The following is a 23,524-nucleotide window of genomic DNA, read 5'->3' as shown; positions in this document are numbered from 1 at the left end:
AGGATAGGAAGTTCTCAGTGTGTCACTGAACCCAGCTCCATTTTAAAATTTTTGTTTTGAAACAGTTTCTCATTAAATTGGGGAAGGCTATACTATAAGTTGTTGGGGCTGACTACAAACACTTTTGTGTGTGTGTGTGTGTGTGTGTGTGTGTGTGTGTGTGTGTGTGTGTTTCTGGGAATTGAATCCCCAGGGGCATTCTATCTCTGAACTATACCCCCATGCCTATTTTTAATTCATTATTTTGAAACAGGGTTTCACAAAGTTGCAGGGGCCCTCACTAGGTAGCTGAGGCTGGCCATGAACCTGTGATCTTTCTGTCACAAGCTCCCACATACTGGGATTACAAGCATTAGCCACCATGCCTAGCTAATAAGAAGGTGTGGGGTTTTTTTGTTGTTGTTTGTTTTCTTTGGGGTTTTGTTTTGGTTTTTGGGCATTACTGGGGATTAAACCCAGAGGCATTCTACCTCTGAATCATACATCCTCTATTTTTATATAGCCTTATTTTTTATTCTTTATTTTGAAACAGGGTCCTAAATACTAGGATTACAAACATGCATCACCACGCCCAGCTGTAAAAAGCTTTTTTTTTTTTTAAATTTTTTTTTTAATGTGCTGAGGATGAAATCCAGGGGCCTTCTACCTTTGGGCTACACTCCCAGACCTATTTTATATTTTATTTGGAAACAGAGTGTCACTAAGTAGCTGAGGCTGGCTTTGAAACTATGCGATCCTCCTGTCCCAAGTACTGAGATTACAAGCGTGCACCACCACGCCCGGCTAATAAGAGACTTGTGCTGAATGAATTGATGAATGTCATCAGATTCCTGACCTAAGAAGGACCTGGGCGCTTTTTCTTGGGTCATTTTCTGTCTATAGTGAACGTCATCTGTGTCCAGCTTAATCAGCAAGTGTTAAGTTGAACCTACAACTTTCTTTGTACCAGTCTAGACGTTGTCAGCCCAACATTGAGAAAATTGGTTGGTTGATGAAGAATATTCTAACTTTGCACCCTGATTTCTAGGGTCAGGAAAATTTCTTAATGGTGTGTGCTTTGATAACATCCAACAGTTTTTTCTCAGCTTTAAAGGCTTTTGCAGAATCATTGCTCCCATAACATGTTTCTTTTTTTTTTTTTTTTTAATTCCAGAGTAAAGCTAAAGCATTTTGAGAAATTTCAGGATACAGCAGAAGCATTGGCAGGTAAAGTCAGAATAGAAGCTTGCTTTTCTTTTAATCTTGGCGATTTTATTTTCCTTATTAAAAGGTGGTTTGCTTCAGTTGCCTGAGTTAACTTTATTCAATGTTGTCAATGATGCATTCTAATGGAACTGAATTTCAGTGATCTAACTCAAATTCGTCACTACCACTGAGACAACATTGAGTTAGCTTTTTTCACCATAGGGCTGTTTTCCCCCATGTGATGAGAGGTGACAAGTGCTTAAATTGATCTCCCTGTGGAAACCAATAGCATAATGCTGAAGCACAATTCAGTAAAAGCTGTTCTACAAGGGACCAAGGTAATGTGGTCAAGTACACAGTTCCCTGATCATTATAATCCACAGATAACGTTGAGGATAGCCAGGATTCACAGTTGAAAATAATAATAATAATAATAAATCTTTTCAGGGGTATATAGTATTTGTTCAGAAAAGCATATGAAGCCAGGCATGATGGCGCACACTTGTAATCACCGCGCTTGGGAGGCTGAGAGAGGAGGATCACATAGGTTCAAAGCCAGCCTCAGCCACTTAGTGAGACCCTCTTTCCAAATAAAGTATAAAATAGGTCTGGGAGTATAGCCCAGAGGTAGAAAGCCTCTAGGTTCCACCCCCAAAAAAAGCATATCAGTATTAAAAATTGTAAGGCAAGAGGTTTTTAATGCAAGCTGCAGCAAGGAATAAGAGTCTTGTTTATATAAGGGAGTATGATTTTTAAAGATTTAGAGGATCGGATAACTCATATCCTTCAACTAGACTTCATGATGGGCCATGGGGTCTTCAGTAGGTGTTACAGGTTGGTGGAATTTTTGTTGCTTTAGGTATTAGCAAAAGTGGGAAGGGCAGATAACAGTTGTTTAAATTCTGTGTTGCTAATTAGCCAAATACTTGGTAGAATAGTTTAAAAGCATAAAGGTATATATGGCTTAAAGTTAGGTAAGATTTTCATAGATAGGAATAATTTGTTAATCAGCTACAGAGGAAAGGTAGGATTCTCACAGTGAAAGTTGGAAATGGAGACAACTTGGTGGCACACACTTGTAATCACAGTACTTGGGAAGCCGAGACTGGAGGATCACAAGCTTGTGGCTACCTTCAGCTACTTAGGCTAACCTCCACAACTTATTGAGATCCTATTTCAAAATGAAGAGTTAAAAATAGGGCTGGGTGTGTAGCTCAGAGGCAGAATGCCCCTGGGTTAAATCCGTAGTACTGCAGAGGGAGAGGGAGAGATCCAGCTAGCTATGCTTGAATCTTACTGGACTACGTAGCCTTGCAGTAGGGTAGGCTGAAGGAGGATCTAGTAATGGGGCCGTAGTCTTTAGTTTTTAAATAAATAGTTCTAGGGCTTCTTCATCAACACATCAGTAATTAGAACTTTTTATAGCCTTAAAGCACCATGTTATTGCCCTGGAAACCCTTTTAGAAGATCTGATCATGGCAGCCCTAAGTATACTTATGTAGAATTTTAGTAATCCCAAAGAAAAGTGTTAGCTGCACTCTAACTCTAGGGGGCGGTGTTCACATAGATCATGATGTGACCAGCTCCTCTAGTTAGAGGTGCTGAGCCCTGCTCATAGGTGGTGGCAGCAGCTTTTTTTTTTTTTTTTTTTTTTTTTTTTTGGTGGTACTGGGGTTCCTGGAACCCTTCTACCTCTGGGCTACACTCCCATACCTATTTTATACTTTTTTTATTTGGAAACAGTCTCTTAATCCAGCACGGCTGGCTTCGAACCTGTGAGATCCTCCTGTCTCTGCCTCCCAAGCGCGGGGATTACAAACATGTGCCACCACGCTTGGCCACTGCCCTATTCTTTATTTTATTTTAAAATGGTCTTACTAAGTTGCGGAGGGCCTCACTAAGCTGAGGCTGTCCGCAAACTGTGATCCTCCAGTCTCAGCCTCCTGAATGCTGGGATTATAAGCATACACAACCATGCCCAGCTTCCTCCTCCTCCTCCTTTTTCTTCTTCTTCTTCTTTTTTTTTTTCTTTCTTTCTTTTTTTGATGGAACCCCAGGGGCATTCTATCTCTGGGCGACACCTCCAGCCCTATTTTTATTCTTTATTTTGAAACAGGGTAGCAAAGGGCATCACTAAGTAGTACCTGAGGCTGTCCTTGAATCACCATCCTCCTGTCAGCCTTCCAAATGCTGGGATTACAAGCATGGACCACCACACCCAGCTCTTTCTTCTTCTATACTGGGGAATGAACCCAGGGGCATTCTACCTCGGAGCTATATCCTCATCCCTATTTTTTATTATTATTATTTATTTTGAAGGAGGGCCTCACTAGGTAGCTGAGGCTGGCCTCAAACTCATGATCCTTCTGCCTCAGCCTCCCAAGTACTGGGATTACAAGTATGTGCCACCATGCCCAGCTCCCAGGTGGCTCCTGAATTTTTCATGTCATCTCTAATGTGTTTGGGATTAATGTATTTGTTTATTTTGCGGTACTGGGGATTGAACCCACGGGCATTCTGCCTTCAAGCTATCCCCCACCAGCCTTATTTATTTATTTATTTATTTATTTATTTATTTGCTGTACTGGGATTGAACCCAGGAGCATTCTGCCTTTTAGTCATACCCCAGTCCTATTTTTCATTCTTTATTTTGAAACAAGGTCTCACTAAGTTGGGGAGAGCTAAAGGGCCTCACTTAGTAGCTGAGGCTGGCTGTGAACCTCTTATTCTCCTGTCTTACCCTCCCAAGTACTGGGACGACAAGTGTGTACCACCAAGCCTGTTTTTTGTTTTTGTTTTTGTTTTAGTATTTTGACTGACTATTAAACATATTAAATGTCTGAGCCCAATCTTTGCTCAAACACAAGCAGATTTTTTACTGTTAATAGCTAATGATCACAGTAGAGATTTTTTTTCTTTTTGGACGGTACTAAGGATTGGACCCAAGGCCATCTACCTTCGAGCTATGCCCCCAGCCTTAAGTAGCTGAGGCTGGCCACAAACCTGTGATTCTCCTGTTTCAGCCTCCCAAGCATCACATAGTGATTCTCAAATTTGTACTCATCGATTCAGTTTCTTTTAATTCATTGGGACAATCCTTACATAGATACCGATGTCTCTATTAGAGATAATAAGAGCCAGATGTGGTGGCACACACTTGTAATCCCAGCATTTGGGAGGCTGAGAGAAGAGGATCGCGGGTACTTAGTGAGGCCCTTTGCAACATAGTGGAAAATGTCCTAGTAAGAAGTCAGATTGTCATCCTTTTAACCTCCACGAGGCAGTGCTTATGCTTTCAACTGTCAAATTCTTAAGTTTCTGGCACAATATCTGTCAATAATAGATTTTTTAAAATTTATATGTATTTATTGATATACATTTTTTGGAGGTACTGAGAATTGAACTCTGAGCTACAACCCCCAGCCCCCTTTTATTTTTTATTTTGGAACAATCTCACTAAGTTTCATAGGATCTCACTATAAGTTGCTAAGGCTAGCTGGGAACCTGTGATTCTAAGTACTGGTGTTAAAGGTGCGTGCCATCACATTCAGCTAAAAAAATTCATAGCTTTAAAAAGAGTCAGGTGGTTTGCAATACCAAAGTATGTATTTATCCTCAAAAGTTCATGCATGCCATTTGCATAGAAAGGTTTATTTTAATCTTAGTCATATTTTAATTTGAAACAGGATCTCAAGCTGGGTGTGGTGGTGCACACTTGTAATCCCAGCATTCAGGAGGCTGAGACCAGAGGATTGCGGTTCGCGGACAGCTTCAGCTACTTAGTGAGGCCCTCCACAACTTAGTGAGACCCGGTTTCAAAATAAAGATTAAAAAAATAGGGTAGGGGTGTGGCTCGGAGGTCAAATGCCTCTGGGTTCCATCCCCAGACCCACAAAAAAAGAAAGAAAGAAAAGAAAAGAAAAGAAATAGGGTCTCAGTGAGTTGCAAAGGGCCTCACTAAGTAGCTGGGGCTGGCCGTGAACAACAGTCCCCCTGTGTCATCCTCCCAAATGCTGGGATTATAAGTGCATGCACCACCATGCCTGGCTTACTCTCATTTGAAACAAGGTCTCACTAAGGTTCATATGGCCTTACTAAGTAACTGAGGCGCCCAGCCTGATTTTATTTTTCAATTTTAATTTCTTTTCTGTGGTACTAGGGATTGAACCCAGGGGCATTCTACCTCCGAGCTACATCCCAGCCCTATTTTTTTATTCTTTATTTTGAAACAGGGCCTCACTAAGTAGCTAAGGCTAGCCACAAACTTGTGATTCTCCTTTCTCATCCTCCCAAATACTGGGATTAAAAGTGTGTACCACCATGCCCGGCTTTCTTTTCTTTTCTTTTCTTTCTTTCTTTTCTTTCTTTCTTTCTTTCTTTCTTTCTTTTTTTTTTTTTTTGAGATAGGGTCTTACAAAGATTTTATTTTGAGATAGGGTGGCATCAAAATTCATATTTTTCATATTAAATATAGTATTTAACACACTTTGATAAAGGGACAAAAAATGTAAATGGTAGGATAGGTCTGCAGTGGACATTCTTACTTTAAAGGCATTAGGAGCATCACTAGGTTAAAAATTATAAGCAGGTAATATGGAAGATTATGAAGTTGAATTAAAGTTCTACACAGTGGTACAAGCCCCTAATTCCAGTACTTGAGAGGCTGAGACAGGTGGATTGCGAATTCTTGGCCAATCTTAATAACTTGGTGAAGCCCTCAACAACTTAGTGAGACCCCATTTTAAAATAAAAAATAAAATGAGGCTAGAGGATGTAGCTCAGAGATAGAATGTCCCTGGGTTTAAGATCCAGTACCCATACTCTCACACACAAGCTAATTAAGGTTTTTACATTTATATATTGTTCATTTACTTATTTTGGCGGTGCTGAGTATCAAACCTAGAACTTCAAACATGCTAGGCAAGTGACCTACCACTGAGTTATATCCCCAGCCTGTGGATTTAAAAACTTATATAAAGAAAGAATAAAAATAAGACTTTTATTGGAATCAGTGTGTAAACTACAAGAGATTAGAACCTAAGAAAAGTAGTTTGAATCCTAGAATCTTAGAATGAAGATACCCCTGCAAGTTCTATGTGAGAGCCATGTGCTTCTGGTCCTTTCCTTTAATCTTCCCAGGTGATTGATAGAATGAACTTGTACAATTCAAATGGGTATATATAGGATCTGGAGGGAATAGCAAGTACCTGGCTGATAACTGACGGTTCTAGAAACTGTTAAAATTTCTCCTTATTGCCAGGCCTACTTTAACCTTAGACAATGTAAGATGAGGTGTTAGTTCATGTGGATCTGGATGCTGGAAGTATGCATCTAAGGAAGGGTAAGTTAAAAGTAGATTAGAATTTGCCAGAAATGAAAATGGTTCCAGAATAAGTTACCTTTAGAAATTAGTTCTCGCGGGGCGTGGTGGCAGACACTTGTAATCCCCACGCTTGGGAGGCTGAGACAGGAGGATCGCACAGGTTCAAAGCCAGCCTTGGGTACCTAGTGAGGCTCTCAGCAACTTAGCGAGACCTTGTTTCATAATAAAATATTAAAAACGAGGTCTGGGAGTATAACCCGGTTGTAGAAAGCCTCTGGGTTCCATCCCCAGTACCACCCAAAAAGAAATTAATTCTCTATTCCAGGAGGTTTACAGGCAGAGGCCTGGTGATACCTCTGGACTGGGGAATTAGCAAAAGGCTTTCTTCCACTTAAAACATGTTTATACTGTGGCAGAGCCTTCAAAATGATGTTCCTCTTTAGAGTATTTCCCAGTACTAGACATTAAGCTGATTTTTCTGAAATAACAGAAGAATGCATCTTTTGTCTTTTCTCAAATAGATAATTTCTAAGATTTCATGATCCTCTCCCTGAGATCATGAGAAGATTTGTTTGACATAGTAGCCATGGGCCTGGTATAATTCCTGGCCCTGGATGCAGAAATGAGGGTGGGAAGATGAAATGAGGCTATAAAATGTATAATGCACAAAACATTCACATTTTGTTTTATTTCAGAAGTATTAAACCTGGGCTTTTTGAAAGGAAGTATTTGTTTTGTTTTAAGACAAGTTCTCACAGTTACAAATCTGAGGTTAATTCTTTTTTTCTTTTTCCTTAAAAGCATTCACAGCTCTAATGGAGGGGAAAATCAATAAGCAGTTGAAGAAAGTTCTGAAGAAAATAGTAAAGGAAGCTCATGAACCTCTGGCTGTAGCTGATGCTAAACTAGGAGGAGTTATAAAGGTAAATCTGGGCTAGGGGGTATAGCTCATGGTGGTGCAGAGCCACCAAAATGTATACATGAATACATTCAAAGTTATAACTGAATTTCTTTCACAAGATATGGTTTTTGTTTTGTTTTTTGGTGTGTGTGCATGTGCACTAGCAACTAGAGACTAAACCCCAGGGGCACTCTACCTCTAAGCTATTCTCCCATTCGTGTTTCATTTTTATTTTAAAACAGGGTCTTACTAGGTTGATGGGAGTGTCGCTACTTGCTAAGGGTTAACGGCAAACCAGGATCCTCCTGTATCATCCTTCCAAGTACTGGGATTACAGGCATGCAGCACCAAGCCTGGCTAAATATCTTGTTTTTAAATATGATGGAGTACATGCAGCTTTACATACCTTTTGTTTGCAGGAGATGAAGTAGAACTGTGTTGTAAAGGAGTTTAACAAATACACTGCAGAATGGAAAAGTGAAGGTGTCCAGAATAAAGACGTTTATGTTTATAGATATACATTAATAATGTATGTACAGGGTTTTTCTTTTTTTGTAGTGGGGATTAAATCCAGGGGCATTCTACCCCTAAGTTACACCCCCCGGCAAGGTTTTATTTCTTATTTTGAGACAGGTTCTCACTGAATTGCTAAGATGGCCCCAAGCCTGCTATCTTCCTGTCTTGGCCTCCCAAGCACTAGGATTACAGGTGCACACCACTACTCCCAGCAGGGAAGAATATTTATCCATAGGGAAAGGGCTTTGACTTCTCATTCAGTACTTTTCTATATAGTACTTACTTATTTCTTTCTTTCTTTCTTTCTTTCTTTCTTTCTTTCTTTCTTTCTTTCTTTCTTTCTTTCTTTTGTGGTGGTGGTGGTGGTGGTGGTGGTGGTGGTACTGGAGGTGGAACACAAGGGCTTTCTACCCCCAGGCTCAGGCTACGCTCCCAGACCTGTTATATATGTATATCTGTATACACACACACGCGCGTGCCCATGTGTGTGTGTGTGTGTTTTGTTTTTGTTTGTTTCTTTTTGGTGGTATTAGGGGTGGAACCAAGAGACTTCCTACCTCCGAGCTATACTCCCAGACCTATTTTATATTTTATTTGGAAATGGTGTCTCACTAAGTAGCTGAGGCTGGCTTCAAATTTGCGTCATCCTCCTGTCTCACCCTTCCAAGTTACTGGGATTACAAGCTTGCGCCACCATGCCCAGCTTTTTTTTTTTCTTTCTTTCTTTTTTTCCCTTTAGCTAGTTCAGGGATTAAACCTAAAGGCATTCTACCTCTGAGCTACACACCCAGTCCTTTTTTATTTTTTATTTTGAAACAGGGCCTCACTATGTTGCTGAGGTTCATCTCCAATTTTCTATCCTCCTGTCTCAGCCTTCCAAGTACTGAGATTATGGGTGTGTGCCACCACACCCAGCTCTGTATAGTTCTCTCTTATTTATTTATTGCATGGTACTGGGGTGGGACCCAGGGACATTCTACCTCCGAGCTGCACCCCAGTCCTATTTTTTATTCTTTATTTTGAAACAGGGCCTCACTAAGTAGCTGAGGCTGTCCACTAACCGTGATCCACCAGTCTCAGTCTCCCGAATGCTGGGATTACACTTTGTGTCACCACGCCTGGCTTTTATTTTTTATTTTGAAAAAGGATCTCACTGAGCTGCACAGGGCCTCACTAAGTAGCTGAGGCTGTCTGTGAACTGTGATCCTCCTGTCTCATCCTCCTAAATGCTGAGATTACAAGTGTGCGCCACCAAGCTCAACTCTATATATTACTTTTGATTACAACTTTAAAAATCCAAAATACTAAAGTGTATTGCCTTTATATTTTTAATTAATAGCCAGACATGGTGGCACATGCTTGTAATCCCAGCATTCCGGAGGCTGAGACCGGAGGATCGTGGTTCGCGGACAGCCTCAGCTACTTAGTGAGGCCTTCTGCAACTTAGTGACACCCGGTTTCAAAATAAAGAATATAAAATAGGCCGGGCGTGGTGGCGCACGCTTGTAATCCCCGCGCGTGGGAGGCAGAGACAGGAGGATCGTGCAGGTTCGAAGCCAGCCGTGCTGGCCTAGGAGACCCTGTTTCCAAATAAAAATGTAAAAATAGGTATGGGAGTGTAGCCCGGAGGTAGAAAGAGGTCAAATACCCCTGGGTTCCATCCCCAGACCCGCCAAAAAGTAACAAAATATTTTTAATTATTTACTGCAGTACTGGAGAAGACCTAATGCATGCTAGGCAAGTGCTCTAACACTGACCCACATTCCCAGCCTTTTTTATTTATTTTTTTACACAGGTTCTTGCTAAATTCCCCAGGCTGAATTTATGGTCATTCTGCCATCAGTCTTCTGAGTACTTGGAATTAAAGACATAACACACTGCCCAGCACCTTTATTTATTTATTTATTTATTTATTTATTTATTTATTTATTTAATTTATTTTTGAGGCATTGGGGATGGAACTCAGGGACATTCTATCGCTGAGCTATACCCCCAGCCCTATTTTTTCTTCATTTTGAAACAGGGTTTCACTGAGTTGCAAAGGACCTCACTAAGTAGCTGAGGCTGGCCACAAACCGAGATCCTCCTGTCTCAGACTCCCAAATTCTGTGATTTCAAGCATGTGCCACCACACCTGGCTTTGCCCAGCACCTTTATACAATTTATTTATTTGTTATTTGTTTATTTACTTACTTAACCTCCAAGTTACAGCCCTATTTTTTATTTATTTTGAAATGGTCTTACTGAGTTGCAGGGGGTGCTCATTAAGTAGCTGGGGCTGGCCACAAACCTGTAATCCTCCTGTCTCGGCCTCCCAAGTACTGGGATTATAAGCATGCATTCCACACCCGGCTGTACCTTTATAAAATTTAAAGTTAAATGATGTAAAGTAGTAAAAGATACTTTCAAAGCAACAAACTGGGCGTGGTGGCGTGCGCTTATAATTTTAGCATTTGGGAGGCTGAGACTGGAGGATCACTGGTTCGTCGCCAGCCTCAGCTACTTATTGAGGCCCTCTGCAACTTAGTGAGACCCTGTTTGAAAGTGAAGAATAAAGAGCCGGGCGTGGTGGCTCACGCTTGTAATTCTAGCATTTGGGAGACTAAGACAGGAGGATAGTGGAGCATTGCCAGCCTCAGCTACTTAGGCATTATGCAACTCAGCGAGACCCTGTTTCAGAATAAAGAATAGGGCTGGAGGTGCAGCTGGAAGGTAGATTGCCCCTGAGTTTCATCCCCGTACCACAAGGAGAAAAAAAAAAACAAGCTGGGTGTGGTGGCACACACTTGTAATCCTAGCATTTAGGGAGGCTAAGACAGGAGGATCACGGTTTGTGGACAGCCTCAGCTACTTAGTGAAGCCATTTGCCACTCAGTGAGACCCTGATTCCAAATAAAGAATAAAATATAGGGCTAGGAATGCAGGTTGGAGGTAGAATGCTTCTGGGTTCCATCTCTAGTACTGAAAAAAGATAAAAGCAACAAACAAGTCAAAAATATGTGAACTTATATTCATTCATTATTTATAGCTTTCAATTCATATAGCTAAGCCCATTTCCAAGAAGTTTCTATAAGATTTGACAGTGAACTCAAGTATTACACACACACACAAAATTTAACTTTTGTCAAGCTGAGAAATGTATATAAGTCAATGCTATTTTAATATATAAAAATAATTTCATGAGCCAGACTTGGTGGCACATGTCTAATCACACTATTTAGGAGCCTAATACATGAGGATCCTTGTTTGAGGATAGCTTCCGCAACATATTACCAACATATTACGACACTCAGCAACTTATTGAGACCTTGTATCGAACCCCCAAAAATTAAAAAGTGCTGGGATTGTAGTTTGGAGGCAGAATGCCTATGGGTTCTATCCCCAGTATCTCACACACGCACAAAATATAGAGAAATAATTTCAAGAAAACTTTTTTCCTTCATTTAATGAAAATATTCTTGTTCTTTTAGGAAAAACTGAATCTCAGTTGTATTCATAGTCCCGTTGTTAGTGAACTTATGAGGGGAATCCGATCACAAATGGATGGACTAATCCCTGGGGTAGAACCACGTGAAATGGCAGCCATGTGTCTTGGATTGGCCCACAGGTGAGAATAACTATAAATAGTCATCTTTTTTATTTGGTAAGCATTTAAATAGCACATGTTATAAATATGAACTTAGTTCTCCTCAACAACCTATGCTGGAGATTGTAGTATTAACCTCTTGTGTGGGAAAGTTGCTGAGGTTGATATGAAACTTGTGATTCTCTTGTCTCAGCCTCCCAAGTACTGAGAATATACTCATGTGCTATCACATCTGGCTCAAAAACAATTCTAATTAGCATAGTTAGAAATACATGTGAAGAGCCAGGCACCATGCGTGGTCGCTGGGCACAATCGGATCACAGTTGGCAGGCAGCCTCAGCTACTTAGTAAAACCTTGTTTCAAACAAAAGTTAGTTTATATTAAAGAAACACTACAATAAACAGTAGTACCTGTAATCAGACGTGGTGGCAAACACTTGTAACCCCAGCAAATGGTAGGCTGACATGGGAGGATTGCAGTTACTTAGTGAGGCCTTTTTTCAAAATAGTAAACAAGCCGGGCGTGGTGGCACAAGCTTGTAATCCCCAGGCTTGGGAGGTGAAGACAGGAGGATCGCACAGGTTCGAAAGCCAGCCTCGCTGGCTGGGGGTATAATTGGAGGTGGAATGCCCTGGGTTCCATCCCTAGTACCACAAAAAGAACCAAAAAAACTGTACCTGTAAATTTTTTTTTAAGTAAGCATAGGGCTGAGGATACAGTTCAGTGCTTACAGTACTTGTCTAGCATTTGTGAATTTGAAACCCCAGCATAAGCTGGGGGTGGTGGTGCAAACCTGTAATCCCAGCACTTGGGAGGCTGAGACAGGAAGATCACACAGGTTTGAAGCCAGCTTCAGCTACTTAGTGTGACTCTCAGCAACTTAGTGAGACTCTGTTTCCAAAATAAAATATAAAATAGATCTGGGAGTATAGTCTGGAGGTAGAAGAGCTTCTGGGTTCCACCCCCAGTAACACACAGACACACACATACAGACAAACCCCAGCATAGGGGAAAAGTACAACAAAAGGTAGCCTTGCATGATAGCATACACCTATAATCCCAGTACTTGGGATGCTGAGATAGTGGAAACGCAGGTTCACAGCCAGTCTCAGCAATTTAGTAAGACTAAGTTAATGAGACTTATTGAGACCAAGATTACAAGCATGTGCCACCACACCCAACCAAGATTACAAGCATGAAGCCAAGCAGCAAGCAGTACATAAACAGTATAACTCCAAGTAGAAGAATTTAGGCTTTTTTTTTTTAAGGTGCTGGGGATGGAACCCTGGGGCATTCTACCTCTGAACTACACTCCCAGCCCTATTTTTATTCTTTATTTTGAAACAGGGTCTCACTGAGTTACAAAGGGTCTCACTAAGTAGCTGAGGCTGTCCACGAACTGTATCCTCCTGTCTCCACCTCTCAAATGCTGGGATTACAAATGTACGCCACCATGTTTAGCTAGGATATTAATATAAGTGCTTTTCCTAAAGTTGGGCATGGTGATACACTTCTATAGTCTCAGTACTTGAGAGGCTGAGACAAGAGGCTCACAGGTTGAGGACTGCCTCAGCAATATGGTGAGACTATCAACAAGCTTGTAAGACCATTTCCAAACAAAAAATAAAAAGGGCTGGGAGTAGCTGGGTGTGGTGGTGCATGCTTATAATCCCAGCATTTTGGAAGCTGAGACAGAAGGATCTCGGTTTGCAGCTAGTGAGGCCCTTTTTCAACTCAGTGAGACCCTGTTTCAAAATAAATAATTTTAAAGAATAGGGCTGGGGGTGTGGCTCAGAGAGAGAACAGAATGTCCCTCTGTTCAATCTCTAGTACAAACAAATGGACAAATTGGATGTTTTTCCTAAATGCTGCCTTACTAATTTGATTCCATTTCCTCTTTTTCCTCTTCTACCCAGCCTGTCCAGATACAGATTGAAATTTAGTGCTGATAAAGTGGACACAATGATTGTTCAGGCAATTTGTAAGTATATGAGGCATGGCAAGTATATGTATGGTCTGATTATGTATGTTCTTTGTTCTTTGTGGATTTTTTCTACTGTAGCAACTTTTTTTTTTTTTTTTAAGTACTTGGGATTGAACCCAGGACTTTCTACCTCCAAGGTCTCACTAAGTTGAATATGCATGGGGCTTCACTAAATATCGAGGCTGTCCACGAACATGATCCTCTTAGCCTCCCAAATGCTGGGATTACAAGCGTGGGCCACCACGCCTGGCTCAACTATTGAGATGTGCTCAAATTTTAGAAAGTAAAATAGAAAATTAGCCGGGCATGGTGGTGCACACCTATAAGCCTAGTGCTTGGCAGGCTGAAACAGGATGGTCAAAAGTAGGCTGGTTCAAAACCAGCCTCAACAACCTAGTGAGACCCTGTTTTGATTTTTTTTTTTTTTTTTTTTTTTTTTTTTTTTTTTTTTGCAGGGCTGGATCTCTTAATAGCTGAGGCTGACTTCAAACCTGCGCGATCCACCTGTCTCTGCCTCCCAATGTTGACTTTATTTTTTATTTTTATTTATTTTTTTAATTTTAATTTTTTTGTGTGTGTGATACTAGGGGTGGAACCCAGGGACTTTCTACCTCTGGGCTATACTCCCAGACCTATTTTATGTTTTATTTGGAAACAGGGTCTCACCAAATTGCTGAGAGCCTCACTAAGCAGCTGAGGCTGGCTTCGAACCTGTGCAGTCCTCCTGTCTCAGCCTCCTAAGCGTGGGGATTACAAGCGTGAACCACCACTCCCGGCTGAACATTGATTTTTAATAATAGGTCACTCTCTACGTAGAAAGATTTTTAAGAACATCAAAGTCATAGCATTTCCCAGTTTTAAAAATCCATATAACCAACAGTTCTATTTATAGATATATGCCCAAAAAGAATTGAAATTAGGAATTCATTTCTTCATACTATTTTACCCATCTTTATAGTAGCAAAGGATGGGAAAAACAAAGTTAATCATTAACAGATGAATGGATAAAGAAAATGTCATATTATATAAATTAGAATGTTATTTGACCACAAAAAGAATGGAGTCTTTTTTTTTTTTTTTTTTTCAATACTGGGGATAGAACCCAGGGGCATTCCACCTCTGAGCTCTACCCCAGTTCTACCCCAGCCCGCGATCCTCTGTTCTCAGCCTCCCGAATGCTGGGATTACAAGCGGGCGCCACCATGCCCAGCACCATTTGAAATTGTAAAAGGTAAATTGTATATTATATACATTTTGCCACAGTAAACCCTTTATAAGTTCCTTTCTGTTTTTATTTTACTACAGCCTTGTTAGATGATTTGGATAAAGAACTAAACAACTACATTATGCGATGTCGAGAGTGGTATGGCTGGCATTTCCCTGAATTAGGGAAAATCATTTCAGATAATTTGACATACTGTAAATGTTTACAGAAAGTTGGTGAGTCATGCTTTTATCCTTATGATATTGAAAATAACTGAATTTTGTTGTATCACAAAACAAATTTTAGTAATTTTTCCCCCTAAGATTTTCAGGTCTAAAAGTAATAATCATTTATATGTGCTTGGGAAATATAATCATTTAATACCTGTTAAATTTCAGAAAAATGAATGTAATTTTCATTTTGTGGTTTATGAAACAACACAGGGATTTATGTTTTGGGGGCTAAGGATATATCACTATCAGTAGAGGAACCTGTGGATGGTTAATAAATATAAATTGCCATATTACCATCCCCAAAATGACTAGACCTATCTCCAGTATAAAACTGACATTAGTCTCTGTGTGTATGTGTGGTGGTGGTGGTGGTGAGGTAAGAGGATTGAACCCAGCTGCAATCTACCTCCATGCTATACCTGCAGCCCTTTTCATGTTTTTGAGTTGAAACAGGGCCTCCCTAGACTGCTCAGAGACTCATGTATCTGAGACTGTCCTCAAACCTGATATCCTTCTGTCTGAGCCTCCTAAGTGCTGTGATTATAGGATTTCAGTATGTTGCTGAGGCCAGCCTACGATCTAATCCTCCGGTCTCAACCTCCCACTTATTGGGAATACAAGTGTGCACCACCATACCTAGCCCTATGTTAGTTTTTCCTCCCTCTTCTGAAATGAATTTCTTTTTTTGTGTGTGTGGGTCTGGGGATGGAACCCAGGGGCATTTTACTTTCAAGCTACACCCCCAGCCCTATTTTTAATTCTTTATTTTGAAACCAGTCTCACTGGGTTGCAAAGGGCCTCGCTAAGTAGCTGAGGCTGTCTGCGAACCATGATCTACCTCCAGTCTCAGCCTCCCTAAATGCATGGATTACAAGTGTGCGCCACCACGCCCAGCTCTGAAATGAATTTTCATGGGATAATTTGTATTTTTTAACCCCAGTTGTTTTTGGAGGGAGATGATAGAAATTTATCTCTGAAATCAAACTTTTACATAAAGACAACTACTAGGTCCAACATGTTTGCTTTTTGTTTGGTGTAGGGCATCCATTTTCTTGTCTTGGACATCTCTCCTTTTTGACTGGTGGCTTTTTCTGTGTGTGGGGGGTGGGGGGGTACTGGGGTTTCTGGAAACCCTTCTACCTCCGGGCTACACTCCCAGACACCTATTTTTTATATTTTTATTTGGAAACAGGGTCTCTTAAGCCAGCAGTGCTGGCTTCGAACCTGCGCGATCCTCCTGTCTCTGCCTCCCAAGCACGGGGATTACAAGCGTGTGCCACCACGCCCGGCGACTGGTGGCTTTTATGTGATTTGCTGAGTGATTCTCTATCCTTTATGCTCTGCCAACCTTTCCCAGGTGATAGGAAGAACTATGCCTCTGCCACACTTTCGGAGTTGCTGCCAGAGGAAGTTGAAGCTGAAGTGAAGGCAGCTGCAGAGATATCTATGGGAACAGAGGTTTCTGAAGAAGATATCTGCAATATTCTGCATCTTTGTACCCAGGTAGATTATGCCCTCAGAAAATGTAGTTGAAGTGTTTGCACATCTTTAGTAATTTTATGATGGCAATGATGATTTTTACCCTTATTGTTCACCTGATGACAATATGAGGGTGTTCAGTCACTACCTCATCTGATGCCATCTTTTCACACACACACACACACACACACACACACACACACACACACACACACTTAGGGGGGATCTATACTACAGTGTAAAGATTTGTTTTACTGGCTTTGTCTAAAAATGAATAAGCTGGGTGTGGTGGCACATGCTTGTAATCCCAGCATTTGGGAGGCTGAGACAGGAAGATCTCAGTTTGTAGACAGTCTGTTACTTAGTAAGGCCTTCTGCAGTGTAGTGAGGCCTTGTTTCAAAATAAAGAATAAAAAAACTGGGCTGGGGGTGTAGCTCAGGCAGAATGCCCTGGTTCAATCCCCAACACCCTCCCCCCAAAATAATGAATTAACCCCCAAAATACCATTAAAGAGGCAGAGAAGTATGACTTGAGATTTTAAATTCTGAGTTTTATGTTCATAACCCAACACAATTTTTCCCAAAAAATAAGTAAATAAATAAAGTTTTTGGCAGTACTAGGGAGGGAGCACAGAGGCATTCTATCTTGAGCTATGCCCTCTGCCCTATTTTTTTATTTTTTATTTATTTATTTATTTTCTTGCATACTGGGAATGAAACCCAGGGGTATTCTACCCCCAAGCTATATTTCTAGTCCTATTTTTTATTCTTTATTTTTGAAACAGGGTTTCACTGAGTTGCAAAGGATCTCACTAAGCAGTAACTGAGGCTGTCCTAGAACCGCAATCTTCCTGTCTCAGCCTCCTGAATTCTGGGATTACAAGTGTGCACTACCACACCCGGCTCTATTATTCTTTATATAAAAGAATGAGTCACAAAGGGCCTCACTAAGTAGCTTAGGCTGTCCACGAAGTGCTATCCTCCTATCTCAGTCTCTAAAATACTTGGATTACAAGTGTGTGCCACCACGTTTGGCTCAATTTAATTAATTAATGTAATAAATTTATTTATTTGTAGTACTGATGATTGAACTTTTTTTTTTTTAACTCAGGGGCCTTCTACTTATGGTTTACACTTCCAGACCTAATTTTTATATTTTATTTGGAAACAGGGTCTCACTAATTTGCTGAGAGCCTCACTAAGTAGCTGAGGCTGGCGTTGAACCTGAAAGATCCTCCTTTCTCAGCTCCCCAAGTACTGGGATTACAAGCGTGAGCCACCACACCTGGCTTATTTCTTATTTTGAAATAGTCTCATTGATTAGTTTAGGGTGAACACGAATCTGCAATCATCCTGTCTCAGTCTCCCAAGTTCCCAAGTACTGGGAGCTTCCCCAAAATTTAAAGATTGCTATACAAGAATCTCAGAGAAGGTGACACAAATGCCTAGCTCGTGAGGGTTGTTTGTTTGTTTGTTTGTTTGTTTGTTTGTTTGTTTGTTTGTTTGTAGTACGAGGATGGAACCCAGGGACATTCTACCTCTAAGCTATACTCCCAGCTCTATTTTTTCTTCTTTATTTTGAAACAGTGTCTCACTGAGTTGTGAAAGGCCTCCTAAGTAGCTGAGGCTGTCTGCAAACTGTGATCCTCTGGTCTCTGCCTCCTGAAATGCTGGGATTATAAGCGTGTGCCACCATGCCCGACCTTCATGAGAATATTTTGAAAATTGAGTAATATCGTCTAAGCTGGGTATGGTGGAGCAAGCCTGTGTTTTCCCAATATAGAAGGATCATAGGTTTGAGGCCAGTCTCAGCAATTGAGTGAGACCCTGTTTCAAAAGCCAGGCGTAAGCTGTGCATGGTGGCACATGCTTATAATCCCAGTACTTGGGAGGCTGAGACTGGAGGATCACAGGTTTGTGGCCAGTCTAAAAAAAACCAGGGTCTCACTGAGTTGCTTAGGCTAGCCTTTATCCTGAGATACTTCTTTCTCAGCCTTCCAAGTAGCTGGGATTATTTGTACAAGCCACCATGCCAGCTGTTAGAATCCAGTTCTTCAGATGTGAAATTAACATTTTTTTTCTTGATAAGTATTGATGACTTACTCATTTCTTTTGTTAGGTGATTGAGATCTCCGAATATAGAACTCAGCTGTATGAATATTTGCAAAATCGAATGATGGCCATTGCACCTAATGTTACGGTCATGGTTGGGGAATTAGTTGGAGCACGGCTTATTGCTCATGCAGGTGAGTGTTTTAACGTGATTAGTAAACGTGAGCTTTTAAGTCAAGTTTTCTGTATTTCCATCGTTAAGCTATAATTATTAAAGACAAAGGGCCAAGTGTTCGGTGATGATCTTGTTTGCCTGACTTCCTCTTGGATGATAGGCATTTTAGTCACTACCTCTTCTGAGACACTTGTGTTCCATTGCTAAATATTTGCTATGGTTAATTAAAATAAGGTGATTATACAAGCATAAAATAGATTATTATTTTATTAATATTAAAAACTTTCTATGGTGGTGGGGTTTGCTAACCAAGTGTTGACACTTGGTTAGCAAACATGAGGCTGCTCTGTATTTGACTCCTAGCACTGTTAAAAAAATCATGGCTAAGCCAGGAGTGATGGCCCGCACTGGTACATTGAAGGTTGAGACAGCAGGATTACAGGTTTGAGGCCAGCCTCAGATATTTAGTAAGGTCCTCCGTAATGTAGTGGACCCATTTCAAAATAAGGAATAAAAAATAGGGCTGAGGGTATAGCATTGAAGGTACAATGCCACTGAGTTCAATCCCAAGCAACACACACACACACACACACACACACACACACACACACATCTAGGTGTTGTGGCACATGCTTTTAATCCCAGTAGTTGGGAGGCTCAGACAGGAAAGGAAAATAGGTTTTGAGTCTCAGCCTCCCAAATGCGCACAGAAGCACGCGCCACCATGCCCAGTTTATCTCTTAAAAGTTTAAAGTAGAATAATATCAGCAAGTAGATAAAAAGGAGGCCTGGAGTATAGCTTAGAGCTAGAATGCTCCTGGGCTCAATCTCCATGCCACATACAAAAAAAAAAAATCAGAAAAAGATTTGAATGTGGCTATTAAAAAATAATAACAGGCCGGGCGTGGTGGCGCACACTTGTAATCCCCGTGCTTGGGAGGCAGAAATAGGAGGATCGCGCAGGTTCAAAGCCAGCCGTACTGGCTTAAGACAACCTGTTTCCAAATAAAAAAGTATAAATAGGTCTGGGAGTGTAGCCCAGAGGTAGAAGGGCTTCTAGCAACCCCAGTACCACCAAAAAAAACCGATAACAGGTGATATGTACGTCCCTGATTATATATTTGGTTTGGGGTTTTTTTGTTTGTTTTGTTGTACTGGGTATTGAAACCAGGTGCTGTTAAGGCTAGCCTCAAATCTGCAATTCTCCTGTCTCAGACTTCCAAGTGCTGAGATTACAAACATACACCACTTTGCCTAGTCTAATACATTTGGCTTTTTTTTTTTTTTTTTTTTTTTTTTTGGTGGTACTGGGGTTTCTGGAAACCCTTCTACCTCCGGGATACACTCCCAGACCTATTTTACACTTTTTTATTTGGAAACAGGGTCTCTTAAGCCAGCGCAGCACGTCTGGCGGCTTCGAACCTGCGTGATCCTCCTGTCTCCACCTCCTAAGTGTGGGGATTACAAGCGTGCACCACCACGCCTGGCCTTTAAAAACTTTTTTTTGTTGTTGTTGTTTTTGTTTGTTTGTTTTTGTTTTTTGGTGTTGGGGAATCCAGGGGCATTCTATCTTCAACTTACACCCCCAGCCCGATTTTATGTTCTTTTTTGCGGTACTAGGCATGGAACCCAGGGGCATTCTACCTCCAAGCTTCACCCTCAGCCCCCTTTTTTTTTTTTTTTTTTTTGTGTGTGTGTGTGTGTGTGTGTGTGTGTGTGTGTGGTACTAGGGATGGAACCCTTCTCCGGGCTACACACACACACACACACACACACACACACACAATTTATATTAGCCAGCAAGACTGGCTTCGAACCTGCATGATCCTGTTTCTGCCTCCCAAGCGTGGGGATTACAAGCATGTGCCACCACGCCTGGCCTCGGCCCTGTTTTTTATTCTTTATTTTGAAATAGAGTCTCACTGAGTTGCAAAGGGCCTCACTAAGTAGCTGAGGCTGTCCACAATCCTCCTTTCTCAGCCTCCCAGTGCTGGGATTACAAGTGTGTAACACCATACCTGGCCTAGCTCTAAGGGTTTAAAGTAGAATAACTCCTTTATTTGCTCATTAGTTGTTTGGTGATTTTGTGGATCCCCACTCCCCAGTTGACCTTCGGGATGTTCTGTTTCTGCACTACCCCTTTCTATTTTATTTTTATTTGGAAATAGCTCTCAACCTCCCAAGTACTAGGAATACAGGTGTGCACCCCCATGTGGGTCTTTATATTTTTTTAAAACAGGGTTTCACTAAATTGTTGAGACTAGCTTCAAACCTGTAATCCTCCTTTCAGCCTCCTAAATACTGCAGTTCATAGGTGTGTGCCACCACGCCCAGTTCTAATAAGTAATATTGACTTTAAAGTTTGTCATAAACATTCATCACAAGCCTCTGCTGTGTGGACTCACAGGCAAAGCATTGAGATATTCAAGGAATCCAGTGCAGTACTGTAGAATTCAGTACAATATTGTATACTCCTACACTATGTGAGAATTTATGGTGGCCATAATAATTATACTGTAAATCTTTTTTTTTTTTTTTAACATGGAGCTTTCATATAGTTGGAAGTGTGTTAACTTTTTTTTCCTTCATAGGTTCTCTTTTGAATTTGGCCAAGCACGCAGCGTCTACAGTTCAGATTCTTGGTGCAGAAAAAGCACTCTTTAGAGCCCTCAAGTCTAGACGAGATACCCCCAAATATGGTCTTATATATCATGCTTCACTTGTAGGCCAGTCGAGTCCAAAACACAAAGGAAAGGTGAGTCAGTTGTGGTACTTTTGAAATTTGGTATTTTCTTCCTGGTCTTTCTCTCCCCCATCCTAAAAAACTCGCTTTTCTTTTAGTCCTTATAATAGTGCACAGTGAGTCTTTTTGTTCTCTCTCTCATTAAGTGTAGAGTGGTGAATTGTTAAAAAGCATCTTGGAAGCCAAGCATGGTAACACACGCTTGTAATCCCAGTATTTGAGAGGCTGAGACAGGAAGATTTCAAAATAAAAGGCCTGGGAGTATTTGTCAGAGGTAGAATGCTCCTGGTTCAATCCCCAGAAACACCCCCCCCCCAACCCCAGAAAAAAAGCATTTTGGCACACTAAAAGAAAAATGTGAAGAAGTGTTATTTGTCCTATTATAGCCATTTTCTTCAACTGTGATAGTATTTTTCTAGGATTCACCTGTGGGTGGAACACTGACGGTATTGTTTGATAACAGCCAATTCAACATTTATGCATTATCACTGATAATAACATACACTGTGCTGACCACTTAGAACTTCACTGAATTGAATACTTTTATTCCTTCTATAAGATGTATAATTTAACTGAAACTAGAATTTTTTGAAATTCAAAGCATTTTCTTGAGTGGGAGAAATAGTTCAGTGAGGCTAAATGTCGGTTAGTTTGAAGGAGGACTCAGTGCAGACTATTAGGGAGAAAAGATAAGGTTAAGTTAAAAGAAAATATAAATTAGGGCTGGAAATATAGCTCAAGTAAAATGCCCCTGGCTTTAATCCCTAGTACAAAAAAAATAAACAGATATGTGAGTATGACTTAAGTTGTATTACTTATAATGTTCTTGATTTTTGGTTTTTACAAAATCCTATAATAGATGGTAATGTGATATGTTTTTTTCATGGGTACATTATTGAGGTTTTACATCTCTATTTGAAATGTAGTTTCACTGCCTTATGCTTTCTGTTAGATTTCGCGAATGCTGGCAGCCAAAACTGTTTTGGCTATCCGTTACGATGCTTTTGGCGAAGATTCCAGTTCTGCAATGGGAGTTGAGAACAGAGCCAAGTTAGAGGCCAGATTGAGAACCTTGGAGGACAGAGGGGTAAGAACCATGCCTTGCCTGCTGCAGAATGTTACCTTTCATCCATGATTTAAAACCATGAGTAGTCCTATGAACCTGCTTTCCCTGAGCATCTGTTATTTTGTGATACTTTGCGAGACAGTTTCAAAGTTAAAAAATAAATAGGGCCAGGGTGTAGCTCAGAGGTAAAATATTTCTGGTTTCAATCCCTAGTACCAAAAAAAGAGATTAAGCCTTAAAATTGTTCCCCTTTTTTCTTTTTAGATAAGAAAAATTAGTGGAACAGGAAAGGCATTGGCAAAAGCAGAAAAATATGAACACAAAAGGTAAGTATATTTAGAGGGGGTAACGGATGAACACAATTTAAATGTTAATTATTAGCCAGAGTTGGTGGTACACATTTGCTATTTCAGTTCTTCTGAGACAGAGACAAGAGGATCATAGGTTTGAGGACATCCTCAGCAATGTAGGGAGACCCAGTAAGAGGAAGATCCTTTTTTAAACAAAAACTAAAACGGGCCAGAGGTAGAGCTTGGAGGTAGAATGCCCCCCCTCCGATCCCCAGGAATCCCCCCTTTCCCTCTAGAATATTTCTTGTTTATATTTGTGTTTTAGTGCTGGGAATCAAACCCAGGGATGTTCTACCTCTGAGCTACACCTACAGGCCTATTTTATTTTGAAACAGGGTCTCGCTAAGTTTTAGCTGCAAACCTGACCCTCCTGTTTCAACCTCCCAAGTACTGGGATTACAGCCAAAGGCCACCATACAAGCTTCCTAGCTTGTTTTGCAGTGTTTTTTGGTTTTTTTCTTTTTGTTTTTTTGTTTTTGTTTTTGTTTTTTTGTTTTTGTTTTGTTTTGCAGTTTTTTGTTTTGTTTTGTTTTGCGGGTCTGGGGATGGAATCCAGGTGCATTTGATCTCTGAGCCACACCCCCTACCTATTTTTATTCTTTATTTTGAAACAGGGTCTCACTAAGTTGCGGAGGGCCTCACTAAATAGCTGAGGCTGTCGGGGAACCACAATCCTCCGGTTTCACTCTCCCGAATGCTGGGATTACAAGCATGCGTCACCACACC

The 23,524-nt window shown here is 40.8% G+C and overlaps 1 protein-coding gene across 5 annotated transcripts in view; it reads left to right on the top strand.

Annotated features, from left to right (window-relative positions):
- Positions 1 to 23,524, top strand: part of NOP58 (NOP58 ribonucleoprotein) — a gene marked incomplete at its 5' end in the record, with an annotated part of 38,300 nt that overhangs the window by 9,874 nt on the left and 4,902 nt on the right. For 2 of the 5 annotated variants that reach the window (XM_080719892.1, XM_080719891.1), the window contains 10 exons: positions 1,154 to 1,206; positions 7,310 to 7,431; positions 11,396 to 11,532; positions 13,429 to 13,493; positions 14,802 to 14,936; positions 16,291 to 16,436; positions 18,532 to 18,658; positions 21,231 to 21,394; positions 22,335 to 22,469; positions 22,713 to 22,774. In XM_080719892.1, the coding sequence (XP_080576018.1) occupies positions 1,154 to 1,206; positions 7,310 to 7,431; positions 11,396 to 11,532; positions 13,429 to 13,493; positions 14,802 to 14,936; positions 16,291 to 16,436; positions 18,532 to 18,658; positions 21,231 to 21,394; positions 22,335 to 22,469; positions 22,713 to 22,774 (1,146 nt within the window). The remainder of the gene's footprint in view (positions 1 to 1,153; positions 1,207 to 7,309; positions 7,432 to 11,395; positions 11,533 to 13,428; positions 13,494 to 14,801; positions 14,937 to 16,290; positions 16,437 to 18,531; positions 18,659 to 21,230; positions 21,395 to 22,334; positions 22,470 to 22,712; positions 22,775 to 23,524) is intronic. The other 3 variants (XM_080719894.1, XM_080719893.1, XM_080719895.1) reach the window with 3 other exon arrangements.

The sequence above is a fragment of the Muscardinus avellanarius genome, assembly GCF_963383645.1.
Source record: "Muscardinus avellanarius genome assembly, chromosome: 2".
Classification (NCBI taxonomy): domain Eukaryota; kingdom Metazoa; phylum Chordata; class Mammalia; order Rodentia; family Gliridae; genus Muscardinus; species Muscardinus avellanarius.
Note: the sequence above shows the minus strand (reverse complement) of the source record. Positions and strands in the feature narration are given on the sequence as shown.